The sequence below is a fragment of the Xiphias gladius genome, chromosome 10 (genome assembly GCF_016859285.1).
Source record: "Xiphias gladius isolate SHS-SW01 ecotype Sanya breed wild chromosome 10, ASM1685928v1, whole genome shotgun sequence".
In the NCBI taxonomy this organism is placed as follows: Eukaryota; Metazoa; Chordata; class Actinopteri; order Istiophoriformes; family Xiphiidae; genus Xiphias; species Xiphias gladius.
The window spans coordinates 13,831,977-13,851,678 of record NC_053409.1 but is presented as its reverse complement, the minus strand read 5'-3'; the positions used below and the strand labels follow the sequence as shown (position 1 = coordinate 13,851,678).

Below are 19,702 nucleotides of genomic sequence, written 5' to 3'. Positions count from 1 at the left end.
TTCGAAAATTCCATATTTATTTTGTTTCAAAACTTATTTGATCAAAATATTATGTAGAATCTTCTAATATTAAGGTGCGAAAATTACGAATATTTTTTTTGTTTCGGCAACTTTTTTCCTCTTAAAGCAGTTTATCAGAAGACAAACAATATCGCTTTGCCACTCCATTAACCACTATAATTTTTTAAGAATTTTTCTAGTGTTTAACAAAATCCCCAAATCTTAGAATATTTAACCAACAAACACTGAGTTAAAGGCCAAACTCTTTCTTGTGTTTCTGTCTTGCAGTTACTTCCTGTGATTTTGAGTCACCGTGCCTCTGGACTTTATCAAATCATAGCAACCAAAGTGACTGGTCAGTGGTGTCGCCACAGCAACCAGAAAGCACACAGGTTGCGATGATGCCTGTGAACGACCACTCAGAGGGAAGCTCTGATGGTAAGACTCGCTGAGGAAGAAACCAAATGAGAGCTTCACGATACTGACCATGCTTTCATCTTCTTTGAAACAATGTAGAAAACTCAGTAAAGGATCTTTTGACTTACTTTTTTGAATAAAGGCTTCTCCCATGACATTTATTTTGAATTGTGTTTGATGTATTCTAATACAAAGTCTGAGGCTGTCATGATACTGTCAAGCATGAAATTTCTACTGTTTTTTTTTTTTTTTACCTTAGGGCACTTCCTTCTCTTAAGCTCCTTCCCTGCAGCTGAGGCCTCTGGGAGATGCGAGTACCACTTAACCAGCCCAGTCTTGCCAGGAAGCAACAGGCACTGCATCTTGCAGGTGGCTCTGTATGAGTCCGATCCAGCGCAGGGGAACCTCACGCTCCTGATCAAACCAGTTCTCTCAGATTCAGCGGTTCGCTCTGTGGTCCTCAGCCACAGGAGGCGAGGCAACCACAGGTCCGCAGACACACTAAGAACAAGCTCTCCATGCTTCTGCATTGCTGTTTGTTCAGAATATTTTTTTTAACTCTGCCAAGGAGGTTATGTTTTCACCCATGTTAGTTTGTTTATTTATTTGTCAGCAGGATTACCCAAAAACCACTTAACCGATTTGCACCAAACTTGGAGGAGGGATGGGGCATGGGCAAGGGAAGAACCCATTAAATGGGGCAGATCTGGATCATTTACTATGAATTAGAACTTTTTTCTCTGAAATTTGGTGTACGTTGTTTGACATTGGCCATGGTGGAGGTATGCACTCTACTGAGTGCCATACTAGTTTATTTATCTGTGTCTTTATGATTTATGCAGAACAATGTCCATTTAATTAGTGTCAAAATGCAAAACCCTGTATCTTTTCTGATTGAAGTGCCTGTCAAGTTGAGATCCATTCTGTAAAAAGAATGAGGGGGCTTAGATTCTCTGCAATGAAACAGGCTTTCAGACAGAGCCAGGGCACAGAATCAAATACATTTTACTCGTGGGGTACTAAAGTTAAATAAAGAAATAATTTCTTACCTGCCATGTGAGACAAAACTGTAGAATTGTGACTGTGTGGGGACAGCGGTCTCCTGTGTATTGTTTGGGAAATGGGGACAAGTATTTCCTATTGATCTAATGCTGAGGTACAGCCATCTTTAGAGCAGCTAAAAGCATTCTTGTCTGTAGATGCAGACTCTGGAAATGAATTTATATATAATTGGTTAGGACAGAAGAGGGATGGATGGGCATATACAATAAGTTTGTACATCGGCTTTGTTAGTGTCTGTGCAGTAATGGACTGAGCAATTCCATTAAGAGACACACACAGACAGTCGTTTCATTTATTCAGCTTGCTGTTCATCCCATACTAGGTCCAGTAACTTCTGGACGCACTCTCCATTTAAAAGCAGAGTTCCCATCTGGCGTGACACTATAGTTGTGTGTGTGTTGTGACATTTCACCTGTACTGACTGTTCGTAGAAGTCAGGAACTGTCCTAATCAAACATTTTCCCTGCAAATCAGAGGCTTGATGCCCCAGGAAATGTCCCCTAGATTGTATGTATTATCTTCATTTTACTTTATGATTCCAGTAGTGGAGCAAGTTGGCATTATTGTATTTAATTTTAAAAAATGTCCAAAAAAATATCTTACCTATCAGGGGACCGTACTCCATGATGGAGGGTGTAATCACTATCTATTCCAAGAGACGAGCTGCTGTATGTGGCCCGGGTTTGGCAAGTTGTGTCACGAAAAATCAAATGTGTCTGGTTGAAACCAAAAATAACAAAAAAAGGAGACAGATGGAATAGACTTTGCAATAAAACTCCTCCTGTGGAAGTTTTGGACACTAGTAGTGAAGTGGAGAAATGTTTGGATGAGCTTTTGTTTGTATCTTGTGGTCAACATGCATGAGGATACACATATTGTACATGCCACAACAAGGGGAGGTTTGTGACATTTATATGGATTGCATATGATCAGTTGTTGTACCAGTGTGCCAGTACAAGAGCAAATGCTGAAGGCCGTAAACTGAGTTAAGAAGGCAGGTTGCGAAACAAACCAAAAAGCCTTTTATGTGGAAAAAAGCACATAAGGCCTTCAGGATGCATTTTGGTGAAAAATTAGGGTTGTGTAAGCAAAATGTTTGATTATAGAAAAAAGTCCTCAAGGTAACCATGACCTGTCACTGTGTCTTTTTTAATATTCAGTTCAAGTAGATTACAAAGGTTTCACGAGTGAAAGTCATATCTTGAGGACAGCAGAGGTCTTAAGTGGGAACAAAAATGTTATACAAAGAAACAAATTCTCATGATTCTATGTTGCTTAGAGACAAACAAGGGATGCCGCCAGTACGTCTGACCGCACAGGCGACTGACTGACAACTACTACAGCGAATGAAAGAAGGAAAACGATACAAAATATACATTTAGTTTTTTTTATGCAGTATATTTTCATTTAATCGTACAATCCACAGATAGCCTTGATAATAAATGAAGGAAGCTGTGAATCCCTACAGATGAATTAAAAATACACGTCTTTGTGACTGGTTGATACAGCGCTGAGTGGGAGGTTCTGGAGATTGTGATTGGCCAGGTGGACGAGCCCTTTGAGGTGACCCTCCTCTACACTGACTGTTTGTTGGAAGATGGAGTCACTGTGGCTTTGGACTCTCTGGAGCTCATGGACTGTGAAGCAGGTGAGTTCATCGTGTCCTGCAGAAATGTGATTGGCAGATTCCTCTTCAAACCAAACCCTATAGCAGTTGTTTCCTCTGATAAGCATCTTTGACCAAACTGACTGCTGGCTGTTGGTTCCCAGTGGGCACATGTTTGGAAATATCAGGTTTAAAGGTTCCGCAGAGGTTGAAAAGAGAAACACAAATTATTAAGATTCTCTCAATATAATGTAAAGGTGCTTATTGAGACTTACTGCAATAGGGGATTTAGTTGTGTTTGTTTATATGCTCAGGATGTGGACAGGTTTACAATCTAATGTTACTTTCATTCAACTTTATATTGCTTAAAGCGACTAAATGCCATATCATACTTTCTTCATCTGTTCACATTGAGGTTCACGTCGGTCTGGCGCTCCATGCGTATGCATTTCCCGATCCACACTCCATTCCAGTTGGCAGCAGTAATGCACTGAAACATTCCTTGCCAACCACGATAAAAATCAAGAAGTAGAAGAAGAAGAACCATTTTTTGTTACGGCAGGCATATTCATCTCTCTCAAGCGTCTGCAAGATTTCTCGCCAGGAGTTCAACACCATTTGGCTGTCTTTGTATTGTTCCAAAGAAGAATCATATAAATGTGGATAGCGCCGGATCTCATCGCACAACCTCTCTTTAAAAAAAGAATCAATTTTGTTATCTGGGGCATTACTATAACGTAAAAACAAGAAAAGCATCAAATTCTCACATCTGAGAATGTGAAACTATCAAATTTTTGTAATTTTTGCTTGAAAAAGGACTTAAATCATTAACCGTTTATCACAATAGTTGGCAATTTTCTTTTCAGGTGTTTCATTGCAGTTCTGTATTTCTTTTATTTGTTTAACTTCAGGGTTAAACAAAAAATAGAAATCTTTTTTCAATGGCTTTGCATTTCTCAGTTTTTCTGGTATAGACCAGTGGTTCCCAACCTGGAGTTTGGGACCCAAGCGTGAGGTCACAAGATTCATTTGAGAGGTCACAAGGAAATAAGATTTCTGAATTCTGCAGAACAAAACTATGTTTACTTTTGACTTTTCTTTAAATTTTGCTTCATTCTTGTGAGTTTTACCTTCCCGGGCCTTTAAGAATATTTCAAATTAAACTATCTGAGAAGGAATAACCAGTATCTAACTGAACTCCTTCCATAGAACCTGTGACGACGGGTCAGAAGAAAATACTGCTTTGTAGTAACGGGTCACAGGGACAAAATGTTGGGAATCACTGGTATAGACACCGTGTGATTACAGTATTGTACTACTGTGTAACTGTTGTGTGGTTGCTGGGATGCAGAGCACCAGGATGCGGTTTGTGGAGAATCTTTCTACTGTGTAAATTCAGAAGTCTGCATCGACCCAAGCCAAGTGTGTAACTTCCACACTGACTGTCCGTTTGGAGAGGATGAGGGCTTCATCTGTGGTGAGGTTTTGTTTTTTCTTAATAAAATCACAGGATGCAGAATTGCTTTGAGTGATCTTCCTGGTCTTGAATTTCTATTAGTTATCGGTGAAAAGGCACTTTTGTAGCTGGATTGAGAGGTTTCGCCTTGTACGACGATGAATAACTTTTAATTTGATTTGATCTGCACCATTGGACTAATTCTGAGAGTTGGAGTATGAAAACAATACGAAAAGCAAAAGATGTGTATGTGTGGGTGCTTAAGTTTGTGTGCTTGTGGGGGGAGAGTTAAGTGAGGCCAGCAAACTCTGCAGCGGTTCTAAAGCAGAAAGTGGAGCTATTGGCAGGTTGTAATCCATTTGAATTAGCTGTATTTAAGTTTAAATCCATGATCGATTGTTAATCCTTCTACTGGAGGTACCAGATCATTCCATGGGACTCTATACAATATATTTAAAGTGCAGAGAGTCACTATTATATGGACACTTTTGTGAAGCCTGAGTGCTGCTTCTGTCCTTGGATAATTTGCATAAGCCAGTCTTATATTATTTTATTGTAGTGTTAGGAATTTGATATTTTGGCCTTTTTTTCCATTTTCATCTTAAAATCATGCCTTTAAAATGTCTAAAAATAAGATATTCGATCATTTATTATGATATGTATGTATGTACATTTGTATATACCCTTTGTGGATCTGTTAATGTTTTGAAATCCCAGATTTGAATAATATGCATTAAAAAATTGCGTTTTCAGAAAGTCAATCAATACCTTGTATTTCCTCCCACTTCATAGTCTGAAATATAACAAGCTTCTTCCTTCTCTTTGAAACCATCAGTCATTTAGCGCGAAGAAAAACACTTCACCACACTGAGAACCAAAAGGCCTCACCTCAGCCAGTAATGAAATCAATGAAGTCAGGGCTATTTAGAGTCCATGAGTTGTGGATCCCCAGGGAAAGGAGCTAGGTCACGGTGGTGGGGCAATTTTTGCAATTGCCTACGAGTAAAATCTATCCCGTATAAGTCCTCATAAAATACTTTCCTACAGGGACACTCTGACATTTTAAAAATGACTTTTTTGTCATTTTACTCAAGATCAGATAAAAAGATATTTTAGTCCAATGGTTAGATAGACAACATATTTAGTCTAGCTAAGGACAAAGACTCTAAAAAGGAGGGAGTAGCCCAGCTCTTTGATAACATGTCTCTTAACATGTATCGTATTTACATCTACATTATGTGATTAAAGGAATTTTTTTCCCATTGTATTTATTCTGTTTGAATATATGTCAAGTTTATAAAACCTAATCAAAAAAGTAAGAAGAAAAATCAAAACCAAAAAAAAGCAAAGGCAATTGTATATTTGGTGTGCAGATTACAAAAACATGCCATCTCAGAAAAAGGTGATTAAATTAAAAGTTTATTTTGGGAAATATGGTGATGAGCGAGATGAAAAGATTGATGCCAATCGCTGTGTGTTGAGTATGGAGCTGGCATTGCTTGTAGACTACAGACAGTATGAGACACGGAGATTAAATGAAACATGCACAAGCACACAGACTAACACATTTTCACATCAAGAAATCTGATGCCCCCTCAAGCGTAGCGTATGTGCTAAGGCGATTTCTCCACAATGTGATTCTTGCTTTGGGAAAAGAGGATTCAAGGGGGAAATTTGGACTTTTTAGTAGCTGTGATGTCTGTTTTAGTGAAATATGGTAACAGTCTACCTCCTCCACAGGTGGTCTTCCATTTGGCTCATACTGTTCATTTGAACAGGATACATGTGGTTGGTCTGTGTCCAACAAGCACTCGACCTGGAGCAGGGTTGCTGGAGATGAGCTTCTGGAAAAAGAAGACATGCAAGGTGTCACACTCCAGAGTACACCAGGTTGGCTGCGTGTGTGTGTGTGTGTGTGTGTGTGTGTGTGTGTGTGTGTGTGTGTGTCTGTGTGTGTGAAATCCTTCTCTGATTTTATTACTAGCCCTCTGGTGAATTTCTTCACTTTATAATGAATTATTGTGTTCTGGAGAGATGGAAGTCTGTCCACAAATCTCAAACTGCTTGGTGTCAAGAAATCAGTCTTCTTTTGTCTCGAACAGGATTTTCATTTCTTGTTTCTTCTAGACCCAGCTAATGATAGGAGCGCCTTGTGAGATTACTACCATATGAAGTTAAAGCACGTGACCTTGAAGAGTTCATATGGATCATTTAAATTCAGCTGCAGAACACATTTGTGCTAACAGAGCTCAAAGGGCGTTTATATTTAACCCAGCGCTATTAACTGCTTTCATTCTTCTGGGTATTTTTCAAGCCTCTGCACCGGTTACAGCCGTGGCCAGAGGCATTATGTCTTCAGGTTGTATGTCCGTCTATCGCATTCTCTTAAACGTAACATAGAAAAGTCAAAATATCTCATGAACGCCTTGAGGCAATTTCTTCAAATTTCATCCACTTAGTCTCAACGATGAACTGATTATAATTTGGTGATCAAAGGTCTACGTCACTGTGACCTCACAAAACACGTTTTCAGCCATAATTCAAGAAGTCATATGCTAATCATAATGATAAAATACACTTAAAACCTTTTATTAAATTCCATCAAAGTCGTCAATACGTATATTAAATGAGTCTGGACAGACATGGAGGTAAACTACAGCTTGACTGGTTGGCGGAGGCATACAACCGTGAGGTGGTAACTCTAGTTCATTTATAGGCTACTCGTTCTTATCCATCAATAAGTTCAATTGTATATCTTTAAAAAATACAACAAAAACTTTTCAAACAATTACTGTATTCTCAGACCTTCATTATTTTAAAGCCCATTTTTTTCACGACCTTGTTTTCTGCTGTGTCATATTTGTTGTGCGCCCCCAGGGCACTTCTTGTTTCTGCAGGTAAGAGAGAGTAATTCCCTTCGAGAGGCGTCCATTCAGAGCTCTGCTTTCCCTCCTCCAGTCTCTACCACTGCCTGTCAGGTCAGTTATTTAGACTGATACAGTGGTTAGATTATTCAATTGAAGTGTTTTTGTTCCTCCTGTCCTTTTGAGACTGTTGGCTTCTGAGACTCATAAAGATCACTTTTTTTATGATGAAACTCATAAGATCAGCTAAACCTTTTTCTGCTCTTCTGTCGATCTGGTTGTGCAGATGCGCTTCTCGCTGTATATTCATGGGGACTTTAACGGTTCGTTGTTGGTGGCCATAGAGGAGAATGGGACCACCACCTCACCACTAGTCTGGGAGAGAAATGATCAGCGGGCAGACGACTGGGAAGATATTGCCCTGCAGTTGACTGGCATTCATCATTGGTATGCAATACGAAAACAAAAGGATAGCAGAGCAGATGATTATGTAACACTGAAGTGCTACAGTAAAAGAATCAGTCATTGTTTCTTGTGTATAAACATTACCTCCTTTATTCAACTTTACTCAATTCTTTTTCCTCACTGTCATTTAAAAACAGAAGTTCTTTCACTCCAGGCTCAGTAATGTTTCCATTTCCTTTATTTTATGTGTCAAAACAAAAGCTTTTCTGAAGCAGAAGTATCATTACAATTTTACAATGGTTGTGATGAGGTTGAGGATGAGTACATACTTTGATGATGAGAAAGAGGAAAATTGCTGCCCTCATCTAAACAATTTGTACTCATTTTAAATACTGGGATCCTGCTGTCTTTCACATAAAGACAAAAATAATAAATGTCTAAATACACAAATTGTATGTGTTTTGCTCTAGGTTCCATGTGAAGGTGACAGCTGTGTGGGGACCAGGCTCCAATGCTGATGTCGCTCTTGATGAAATTGCAATTGGAGCAACCTGCTTCAGTACAGGTCAGCTGTTGCTAACATGCCAACATGAAATGCTACAGACTGTAACAGCATTGGCACCATTTAACCATGGTCCATTGCACGGTATAATCATGATAATGTAATAATAATAATGATAATGAGAAAACTAATTCAAATTAACATTATTGGATTGCGAACTGTTGTATTGCAAATTCAAGACCATCAGCAAATCAAAAGCTTCTGAACTTCTTGGCCGTCTCCTCAGGGAAAGCGTAGGTTATCTTTCGCAAAGTGAGCCAGTGTAACTTTTGAAAAGACGAATGGAATTTATAAGTAATTTCTATTCTGTGCCTCTACAGTCTTATTTCGGTGGCTAGTATAAAGGATGGGAGCAGTGAATACACCAGGCATTTCAAACGAATTAACCACTTGAATCACAGCTGCTTCAAAGTGATTCAGTGCTTGCAACATTAAACACTGTTACTCGCTGGACTGAAGACGTTTTATGTTGCCTACTTTTGGTCCCACGTGACTAACTCAAGAGAAGCTAGAAAAACTTTTGTTTCCTATTTTTCCTTAGTTGTCACTTGTGGCCGCAGAGGGTGCTGTTCAGGAAAAGTTACTTAGACTCGCTTAAAAGCCAGGCTGTTCCAAAGTAATATGTCCAAAGACTGTCTTTCTTTCCTTGAGGAGGATAGATTTCCACCGTAAAGAGTTTTGTTCTTCTTTTTTGGCAGAAAGAACCTTCTGCTAGCACTTGGTCTGTATTACTCTGAACCCAAAGATAGTAACTAAAATTAAACTTTTAAGGCGGACCGCGGTTCTTCAAGGTGCACTTCGGCTCTGTATACTGTTTACATGAGAAATTCACTGGAGTTTTTGACATAAACTGCATGCTTACCATTGCCGACATGCGATTTTGAACCAGTAGAGATTTATGGTTTGATCCTATGAATTAACATGTTGATTACAAAACAAAGGATTTTCATATTTGGATGTTTAAAAAGGCCACAAAGTTGCTCAAAGTCCCTGTACTTTTTTGTCAAAATGGTACAGCCCAGTGACAAGAGCTAAAATTCCATATGGTTATTTGTGTGTAATATGTAGTAGTGGTTTCTCTTTTCTCTTTGTTTTTAAAATGATCTGTAAACCAGATGGAATCAAACTCTCACTGGTTTAACCGGAGAGCAAAGGAGCACATAGAGTCCTCCAAGCTGTTTGGACTGACTGTCGAGACTAACTGATAACTGCTGTCTCTTGCTCTGAGCTGCAGTGGCCTTCAGTGATTTGTTGGATGCCATTTCTATGATTGCTTGGGACGTAAGGGTAACCAGTATTTAATTCCTCGGTGCTTATGCAATACCGCAATATGAGTGTGAGCCAGCAGTCATGTGTTAGTGTTGTTTTTTATTCTCACTGTCATGTGAGATGACTTTTTTAAAACCTCTTTCTGCTTCATTTAAATGGTCCAAGATGAATTTTACCCTCTAGTGTGTTACTACAGTAGATGCAAAAATTGGAAATGTGACTTCCCTGCATAGGATTAAACGGATAATAATAAATGGTTTAAAACCTCCGGGGAGGCACAGTGACGTTGCTCAGATCCAACTGGGCAAGACTGGAATATTTTCTAACTGATATCAGGGTCAATTCAGGGTCCCAGAGTAACTTTAGCAAGCCATAACTCAGCTTAATGTTTCTCCCTATTACATTTATGACCTCACTCTGTGCTGGGATCTTGTCATGCTTAAGAGACTTGCATGCTTTTTTTGATGTTGAGACTAGACTGCTGAGCTTGTCATTGCTTAAGAAAGGTCATGGATTGTTTTTAGGGAAGGGCCTGGCAAAAACACAGCACACTGGACTGCTGGTCCAGGGTTTGGCAAAATTGAACTACACTATCCTGTAAAACCTTTACGTTTTACAAAAACCTCATTGAGTGAAACCACCAATAATTCATGATGTCTTCCTGCAGAGGGATTAGTTTTATATATTAGTCTCTATGTTCATCCATAATACCCTTCCTTGAATTATTCTCATTTCCTTTGGTCCATGTCCTTTCTGTCTGAATATAATTTCAAGTGAAATGCAGATGGGTGACTGTGACTCCTTTTCTCTCTTTGCTCCCAACTTTCTCTACCTTGGCTGCCCCTCTCCCCAGATCTCAACTCTCTGCTGCCCATGATGGGCTTGGAGGATATCTTAAGCCCCCTTCCAGAGCCCTCTGCCTCAGGTAGTGTGCAGCTCCAGCTGTCACCTTGGATACCTTGTGTATTTCTGAAGTGTCCTCGGTCTACTGTGTCATTTTTAATCCATTCTGTATGCAGAATTTACATACCAGGTGGAGGATTGTATACTCACAATTTCTCTTGATGCTTGAAGCTTTATCTACCGCATCAATTGACCAGAAGCGTTTAATCCATTCTTCAGTTCAGCATTCACATACCAAGTGGCTATTGAAATCTCCAGTGACTCTCCTAGATGTTAAGCCATATGTGCACTTCTGTCTTTCAATGTTCAACAGTTTAGCTTAGTGTCACGTATTTCTTTGCATTTCTTCTAGTGTTTTTGTCCTGTTTTTTTCGAAGTGAATATACAGCACCTACATGTACCCATTCACTCAACAGTTCTACAGTCTCCCACCAGCTCATGTCAGTGTTTTCTTTTCTTGGTCTCCACTTTTCTAGAGGTTTCTCTGATGACGTGGTGGTTTAACTCATGCGGTGCCAGCGGTCCCCACGGCCCGACCCAGGCCCAGTGTGACAGTACCTACAGGAACAAAAATGTCAGTGTTACTGTGGGGAAGGAAGACCCATTGAAAGGAGTCCAAATTTGGAGGGTACCTGCTACCAACAGATATCTGTGAGTGGTATAGGGGATTGTTTTGGTGCTCAAGTATCTGAATGTCAAGATGAAGGTTTCTCTAAAGTCAGTCACAAACTGGTCAGTTGATGATATGTTTTTTACTTTCCCACAAAATCCCATGAAAAGACCACACCCAACAATTAACTGAACATACTAACAAGTACTGACTATGCAGTCGGTGCTTTAGACTTTTATTGTTGTCTAAAAACTGTGAAAAACACATAAATGAGCCACAATGTTGCACTGCTTGACATGGTCACTCTGGTTTATTTTATAGCCAGTCTACATGCACTGTCTTGCTGTCCTTGATATTCACTAATGTGTCAAATCTGCAGCTGAAAACAGTGCCAGACAAATGCTCCATTTGCTACTGTTTGAGTAATGATTGCTAAAAACTATAGTGCCCATCTGTTTTAGGAAATGATTTAGCCTTTTTTTTAAAAAGGCAAGTAAATGTGTTTGTGACGTGATTTTTTTGAAGATTTATGTCTTCAGTAAGAGCTAATGGCTTGAGTGCTTGAGGTTGAGAGCACAGACAGTGAAGGGAAGTCAAAGTATTCGGACATGGACAGTTGGTTTTGGTCTTTTCACAGTATTTGTTGACAATAACTAAAATATAAAATATAGCCAGTCTTGTCCTGAAAAAGATGTGATTCCTGTAATGCAGGATTTCACAGGTTTTATGTAAACAGAAAGAGTTCCAATGGTGTTTACACTTCTTTACTTAGTTTATTTTTAAGAGCTTTGTCACTGAAGATGTAACGGTCATCGTGTTAACATTGTTGTGTGACTCAGAGAGCCCAGCTATGCAACAATTTAGAGGTGTGACTGTGTGTTCAGGGAATAAATTGTTCTGGCCATGCTCTGTGTAACTGATTGTTGTCCTGCCAGATCAAGATTTCAAGCTATTTGATTGTCTTTGCACAGCCAGTCATGGGACCTCATTATCACACTCTTGACATGAGATGAGTCAACAGAAAAATGGCAGGACTTATCAAAAGATTTACAGGTTGCTGAATCACAGATGTACTTTCTATCAATATTAACACAGTGTCTGGTTGTAAGAGGAAATCATGATAAAGTGGCAGGTGGCTTTGTTTCCTGGTTGGTGTATTATGACAGACATCTATAGCAGTTTGCTCAATTGTACTGCAGTCTATCTATCTAGTACGATATACACTCTGGAGCCTGAGCCAGAAAGCAATTTATTTTGCAGCATTTAATCCTGTTGTGTTTCAATGATCTCTCCCAGGATTTCTGCCTACGGGGCTGCAGGAGGGAAAGGAGCCAAAAACCACAACAAACGCAACCACGGGGTCTTCATTTCTGCCATATTTCCTCTGGAGAAGGGAGACGTACTTTACATCTTGGTGGGCCACCAGGGAGAGGACGCATGCCCGGGGGTGAGTAGGATGAGAGTGAAGTCAGGCATGGAGCATTCGTTGACGTGCACAATGTCCCACTGGGATATCTTTTGCCAGAGAGAGAGTGACCTAGATAAAAAAAAATTCCCGCCTAATGAATTCATACTTTTGTGAAGACTCCTTCTTTCTCTGGATCTTGAATCTCCTTCTCGCCCTTGGTGTAGAGAAATTCCCACACTCAGAAGATCTGCCTGGGAGAGTGGTCAGTGATTGAAGAAGACCTCAGGGGAGAGGCTGGTGCAGAGTGGGCTGGAGGAGGAGGTGGTGGAGGGGGAGCAACCTACATCTTTAAGGTGACAGAAGATACTTTGTGTTGCTTAAATATTTTGCGTCTGTTTGTGGGTTTGTTTGATGCTTTGTGCAGATTAAGTGTATGTGCTAAAAGGCATCAAATATATCTGCAGACATATTCAAACGACTCAGCAGCATGTCACACTGTAACCCACAGGTTTAAATATAGACTGAACATACACTCAATCACTTGCCACTTTTGCTATGATCTCCCATCTGTAATTAAATGGAGGTTTCCTGGGTCATGTTCAATTTTCTAACTCGTACATAGTTGAAGAGGTCCCAAACAAATGATAGCTACTGTCTTGGCAGATGGAGAGTGGCGAGCTGATTCCCTTGCTGATTGCAGCTGGTGGAGGAGGAAATGCCTACCTGGAGGACCCGGAGTCCAGTCTGGACCAGATACCACTGGAGCAGTATGAAAACAGCACCATACGTCCCAGTACCAATGGTCGAACAGGCGCTGCAGGTGCATTAATATCACTTATCCTACTACAAATACAGAATTTTTATATAAAGGTGTGGTTCACTGAATCACTCAATTACCTGTAATGGTGTCTACCCATGAAGATAGTTTCAGTTCATTATGCCCAGGTTTTATGATATAGGTCTTTGAGATTACTCCCTCCACTTTTTTGTTTGTTATTGTCACACCATTGCAATATCTCTCTCTGAAATCATTGTTATTGATTCTGGATAATCCAACGAATACATAGTCAACAGTCCTCATAGGGACTATTTGTTTGATTGAAAGCAGTTTCGATTAAAAAAATGTTATAATGAGGTCTGTAAGTCATTTGGAATAAAGAGACCGTTGTTCTTGTCAGCTGTAAAAAGTATTTGTAGGGCATTTTATGGCTTTATTAGATAGCTGACAGTGAAGAGATGTTAGAAAATGAAGGCACATAAGACATTGGAAACATGCAGCATAGGTCCCAGCTGCACTTGAACCAGGAATGTTGTTAAATGCTTTAAACCCCTAGGCCAACAGGGTACCCCAGTTTCTTTGGGTTTTTTCGATGGCCCCTAAATATATGTAGACACTAAATGCTGTGTTTAGTTTAATGACATTTTACTGGGTTTTGTAATGGAATATGCCTCATGATCACCAATAATTTAAAATTTTGAAAAAAAAAAAATAGATTTCAAAGATGATGACAAATTTGTTTTTTCAGAAAAGCTTTTCAACTTGTAAACCCCCCAAAAATCATTGTGACTTAATGATAGAAAACTTCTGAATTCGTTCAGCTATTTAGTGACACATTATGGTATAGGGACAACACAAGAACAAGAAGAGAAACATTACACAGTATAAATTATATATAAAATTAACACCAGTGCTTATTATTCCTGAGGATTTTGAAGGCTGGCTGCAGACTCAGGACTGTACTTTATGATCAGAGTGCTTAAGTGTCTGGAGAATGTGCTTTCTTCTCAAGTGCTGAAAAGCTATAACCCTTAGATGACAGCAGGCTTTTCTTTTTGAAACTGAATTCAAATTGTTGTGTGATATCGAAAGCACATTTTTCGTTTCTCTAAAAGGTTGCATTAAAACCATTTGTTCTGTATACACACACCCAAAGCAGCATGCGTTGGCATGTATGTGTACTCTATGTGCTCTTACACAGCAGGGTGTGTTTGGCCTGTGGATAATGAGGTCTATCTAGATCGTATTTTTACTTTTTTTTACTTTCTTGACTTTTGAAGCAGGACATATATGGCAGAGGCTCTCTTTGCTCCTGGAAACGCCTGCTGAAACGTTCTCAGTAAATCCCCCAGACCAGCAGAGTCTTAACTCAGACCATCTATCAGCTTTTCTTATTGAAACTTCTGTGGGATTGTTTAGATAAAGATCTGAGTGTCAGAGGAGATATGTAGCTCTTAGTAGTGTGCGCAAGAGGTGTGTGTGCTTGTGAGCTGTGTGTTTGCTATTTGAACTGTCTCTGGCAATGTTAAAACTTGTCGTCCTCCCATCGCCTGAGACTAGAGCTGCAGCTCTAGATATACAGTATATATCATTATCACAGATCGAAAGATCGCATTTAAAGATTTAGCAAAATTTACAAAGGCTTATGAACTCTTGCCGGACATGTGTGATTCATGCTTTTATCTGCTCATCGCCATATATCTGTTGATGATTGAACCAATCAACTTATTTCAACAAAATTATCGTTCATTGCTGAAGGATTTCTCTCTTCATCACTGCATTGTGGTGGACATCCACCAGTCCTAGCTGCTCTTCTCGGTCTGTACTAAATCACTTTCCAACGCACAGCTTTCACAAAACTGTGACAAAATAGGAGACACTATGTAAATTCAGCCTTATGTATAATATTGAAAAAAGCTACAATGCAAGTACAATAGTGTTTGGCTGTCAGCAACAATATGTATAATTGGATGGGTGGAAAGTTTTAGGATGTTGTATTCTGTCAAACAAAAGGCAAAAGTAGCAAAAACCTGTGTGCTTGTTTATCTTTTTTTGAGAGATTGAATGGCTGAAGCCTTCCTGTTGACACTCTCATTTCTGCCCAGCAGCTGCCTGTCAACAGAAACAAATCTCAGACAGTCTACACGTATTTCCATGCTGTGTGTGTCTGCTTGCTTCACTCAAATCTCCAGCTGGATGTCAAATGTAGTCTCAACAAGACTGAGCTCTTTTCTTGGAAAACCTTGCCGTCTTGAGACTTCTCTCTGGACCTTGACACTCCAAGCAGCGACTGATTTGCCGGCCAACCACCCAGTCAGACAGCTCTCTCTCACTGAATGCCTCTGCTGATAATTTATCGTGCTCAGACAGCTCTTTGGCCGCCAGTAAGAGACGACTAGAGCCAAAGCAGCTAGATGTATAGCAGAAATGGCTGGCAATGGTCGGCAACAGATGCTCTGCAACAGCCCAGCAGGTGACTGTTGGCTGAGTTTGGTCCTATCATTGTAAATGATAAAGTGAACACAGCTGCCCAAGGCTACCAAAAACCTCTCAGACATTTATACATCAAAATCTGTTCACTAATCATTTGGTGTAATAATCAGCCCATGAAAATAATTGTATTATGTCTTTGGTGGCTCTCGAGGGACATTTGTCAAGTTTGAGAAAATTGCTCAAGTAACATCAACCAGGTATTGGGCCTTTGCATCTACAAATTTATGACAGAAAGCCAGTGTTTTTAGAACTTGACCCATACTGGTAACTAAGCCTGCACTTATTTGGACCATTTTTAACACCCCTGTTGTGAGTCCCCTGACTTTATGAAAGTGCAATACTAAATCACTGGAGTACCCCTATAACATTACCCGGTGTCTTATGCACATTGCAGCGACACTATAAACCTGTAAATTAGCTTCGACAGCAGCCATTAAATACGTTCCTCAGTGGGAACTCAGGCTTCCTTCTTTCTCAGTCGCCCAGTCTCTTTGCTGCAGCTATCGAACACAGGAACTAGCCGTGTTTTCAATCTACCCATGTTTTCAATCCCACATTTTTACAAGAATGCAGTGGATGACCCCAGAGGCTTTTAATGTTGGATTTAATAGTGTATAATTTTGTGTTTATGTTTGTTTCCCTGAAGGTGGAGGTGGAGGCTGGAAAGACAATCCGAGTCCTCACCTGAGAGCCGGCAAGTCTCTGGTGGAGGGTGCAGAGGGGGGGGCATCATGTCCACTGGCCCAGTCCAAGCTTAGCTGGTCCACCTTTGGGGGTTTTGGAGGTGGAGGTGGGGCCTGCACAGCCGGAGGTGGCGGGGGAGGGTACAGAGGTAATAGTATTTCGTGCTGCTTTACCATTTTCTACCCCTGCACTAAAAACCCAGATCACTTTTATGTCTGTTCTTTTCATCTGCCTTGCTCTCACTTGTCATTTCAATGCAGACGCCCCGCTAAACTAAAGAAGAATAGTCACCATTCTCTCTTAAAAGATTTACCAGTCTGTGTTTCATTCTGAAGTATAATTTATTCTTCAGGCTGCCCTCAAAAGTTGACTCCTATTACACAATTTCAACTGAAAAACATTTTGCAGTGTGTCACTGTCATATTCATGTACAATGTTGCAGTGTCACAAGTAATGTCAAGGACTACCACACAGTGCCATTAGATAGTGTTTTTAGTTTGCTATGATAATCATATATCATAATTCTACATTTTCTTTTTGTTTATGTCAAATTATGTTCATGTCATTTCTGTGCTTGAGTGACATGACAGACTGCCAGAACCAGCAGGATGGAGCAGGTTAATTGTTAGATCACTCTCAACGTAGTCACTATTTTGTGTCTTTCGACTTTCTGTCACCAGGGTAGAAATAGAATATGTTAAGCAACATGGTGTTTTTTTTGTCAAGAGGAAACTGTCAAGAGTGGTGAGAAACTGACAAGTATATAGCAAACACCCTGACAAGCTAAAACTGTCATAATAGGATCAGAAAGGTGTTGTTGTGATTTGTAATACTGACTGATAAGAGAGTTAACAACATGAATTGTGTGACAGGGGGTGACGCAGCACTGTCGGACGACATCACAGCCGATGGTCAGAATGGAGTCTCATTCGTTCATCCAATGGGAGAGATTTTTCTGCAGCCTCTGGCAGGTGAGACTCAGTCCGACACACCACATCATATCATAATTATATAAAGACAGTGATGGTGATAAAGATGAGGACTAGTTCAGACGAAAGTAGAGTAGTGTAAGGTAGAGTAGAGATTAATAGATAGTCCATTTGCTGTTGAAAACCTATGATGTGGATGAAAGCCCCAGGATAGCTAGTAAGTAGCCTAGAAGTTTTTTTTTGTTTGTTTTGTTTTTTTTGGCTCAAACTAGAATCGAAACGAATAGAATAGAGAGCAAACTCACGAGATGCAGTTGAAAGTTGTGGAAAAAGCTAGTAAATCGTCGTTGTTTTTGTGCATGTGTGTCTGTGTGGGTGAAGCTAGAATAGAATAGACTAGAATAGAGAGCTGATGCAGACTGTGAGATGTGGCTGAAAGACCTAGTAAATGGATCTTGTCGAGAATTTTTTGTTGAGAAAAAGAGAAAAAATAAAATAGAACTGAATAGAACAGAAAGCAAACACCATTCACTGACAAAGGCCATGAGATGCGGCTCAGAAAAAGCTAGTAAGTGGACCTCAAGTTAAGATTTTTTCGGACAGACTAGAAATACATAAATAGAGGGCAACGAGAGAAAACACCATCTGCAGATGAAGACTGTGAGATGCAACTGAAAGCACTAGGAAAAGGAATGAAGAGGACATTGAGTTAAAATTATCTTGTCAAACATGAGCATAGTATTGTAGAGTCAAACACAGTAGATTAGATTAGTAAAGAACAGAGAACAAACTTTGCAAGTGAAGACAACGTAATGCAGTGGACAAAGCTAATAAGTGGACATTGAGTTAATAGTATTTTGTCAAAGTAGAACAGAGTAGAGCTGAGTTGTGTTGAGTAAAATATAGTGGAGTAGAGTGAAACAGAAAAGAACAGAGTAAACCATGTCTGCTGATTCCATTCACTAAAGAAAAACATAAAAGCCAGTAAGTGTACATTGAGTCAAGATTGTTTTGTGAAACTAGAATAGAATAGAGGAAAAACGAATAGAGAGTAAACCCTGCGGTGAAGACCATGAGATACGAGTGAAAAAACTGGGGAAGGCTAGCAAGCTAACTTGAGTGAGGATCATTTTGTAATCAAACTAGAACAGAATAGAATATACAAGACTAGAAAAAAATAGAATACAGGTGTAAATCACATGGATAAAGCAGCTTAGTGGTGACAGGCAGCATGGTGGAAACACTGCTACAAGTTTCTTAGCAACAATTCAAATTAAAAAAAAAAAACAAAGATCAATGAATAGGAAATAGAACATAAAATGATAATAAAATGAATAACAGAAACTAATGTGAACAATATTGGCAAATAAAGACTAAGTCAAAAAATTACTTTGATAGGAAAAAAGAAATTAAATTAAAAATTACTGTGCTTGGTGTGTAATTTTATTAAACATGCAGATTGGCTGAAAAGCTACAGGCTCAATGAACAGATGTCCTGTAAATTAAAACGCCACCCTAGATTTTATTTTTGCAGTGTTAATATCGAAACTCAAGGACGTGTAGAGTAACATAACATATAGTTGCATAATTGCTTGAGTCACTCCCTAACAGATAGCATTAAACATCTGTCTGATCCCAAAGCACAGGGACACTGTTGGTGTGCAGGTTAAATGCTGAGCTCCTGGGCTTCACTTAGTTCTCCGAGCTATTGATCCAGCGAGTGCCTCAGGGTACACCCTCTTTGTGTGTGAGTGTGTTTATATGTGCTTGTACCTGTGAACCTGTTTAGGTCTGAACACTTAGGCCCACATACACACCACACACATGAAGTGGTGTGTTTTTTCTTCCTATTTTTTTTTTTTTTTTTTTTGTGATACTACCAGCCATCTGCTTCTCATTATTCAGTGGGAGGGACAGGAAGGCAATAGACTAATTCACAGCCTCATGGAGCCTGTTGCCTTCGGCACAAACAGACAGACTTCCATTCTCATGTCAAAGACGCTGTTGTTGCTGCTGCGTGTGCTGCCAGTCATCGCTTTCAAACACAACAACTGCCTCTGCGACATGAAACACAGCCAAAGCGTGGTCTGAAAAAAGGAGATGTAATCAAAAAATGTTTTTCTGTAATGTAGTTAAAACATCTTATCTTTAACTGAGGGATGAGGTTAAATGTTTGACACGCATGGTATAAGCCTACTTCTCCTCCCATTCATAATTTGTATCAACAAACAATGGTGCACTGTTTAGTCTGGAATT

The 19,702-nt window shown here is 39.7% G+C and overlaps 1 protein-coding gene across 1 annotated transcript in view; it reads left to right on the top strand.

Moving 5' to 3' along the window:
- ltk (leukocyte receptor tyrosine kinase) overlaps window positions 1-19,702 on the top strand; it is a 57,621-nt gene that overhangs the window by 25,734 nt on the left and 12,185 nt on the right. Inside the window, exons 3-17 of the mRNA XM_040137336.1 lie at window positions 289-438; window positions 677-905; window positions 2,988-3,127; window positions 4,437-4,562; window positions 6,282-6,431; window positions 7,419-7,519; window positions 7,692-7,852; window positions 8,281-8,375; window positions 10,495-10,566; window positions 11,021-11,195; window positions 12,451-12,601; window positions 12,787-12,915; window positions 13,226-13,382; window positions 16,480-16,665; window positions 17,390-17,488. Of these exons, the coding sequence (XP_039993270.1) occupies window positions 289-438; window positions 677-905; window positions 2,988-3,127; window positions 4,437-4,562; window positions 6,282-6,431; window positions 7,419-7,519; window positions 7,692-7,852; window positions 8,281-8,375; window positions 10,495-10,566; window positions 11,021-11,195; window positions 12,451-12,601; window positions 12,787-12,915; window positions 13,226-13,382; window positions 16,480-16,665; window positions 17,390-17,488 (2,121 nt within the window). The remainder of the gene's footprint in view (window positions 1-288; window positions 439-676; window positions 906-2,987; window positions 3,128-4,436; window positions 4,563-6,281; window positions 6,432-7,418; window positions 7,520-7,691; window positions 7,853-8,280; window positions 8,376-10,494; window positions 10,567-11,020; window positions 11,196-12,450; window positions 12,602-12,786; window positions 12,916-13,225; window positions 13,383-16,479; window positions 16,666-17,389; window positions 17,489-19,702) is intronic.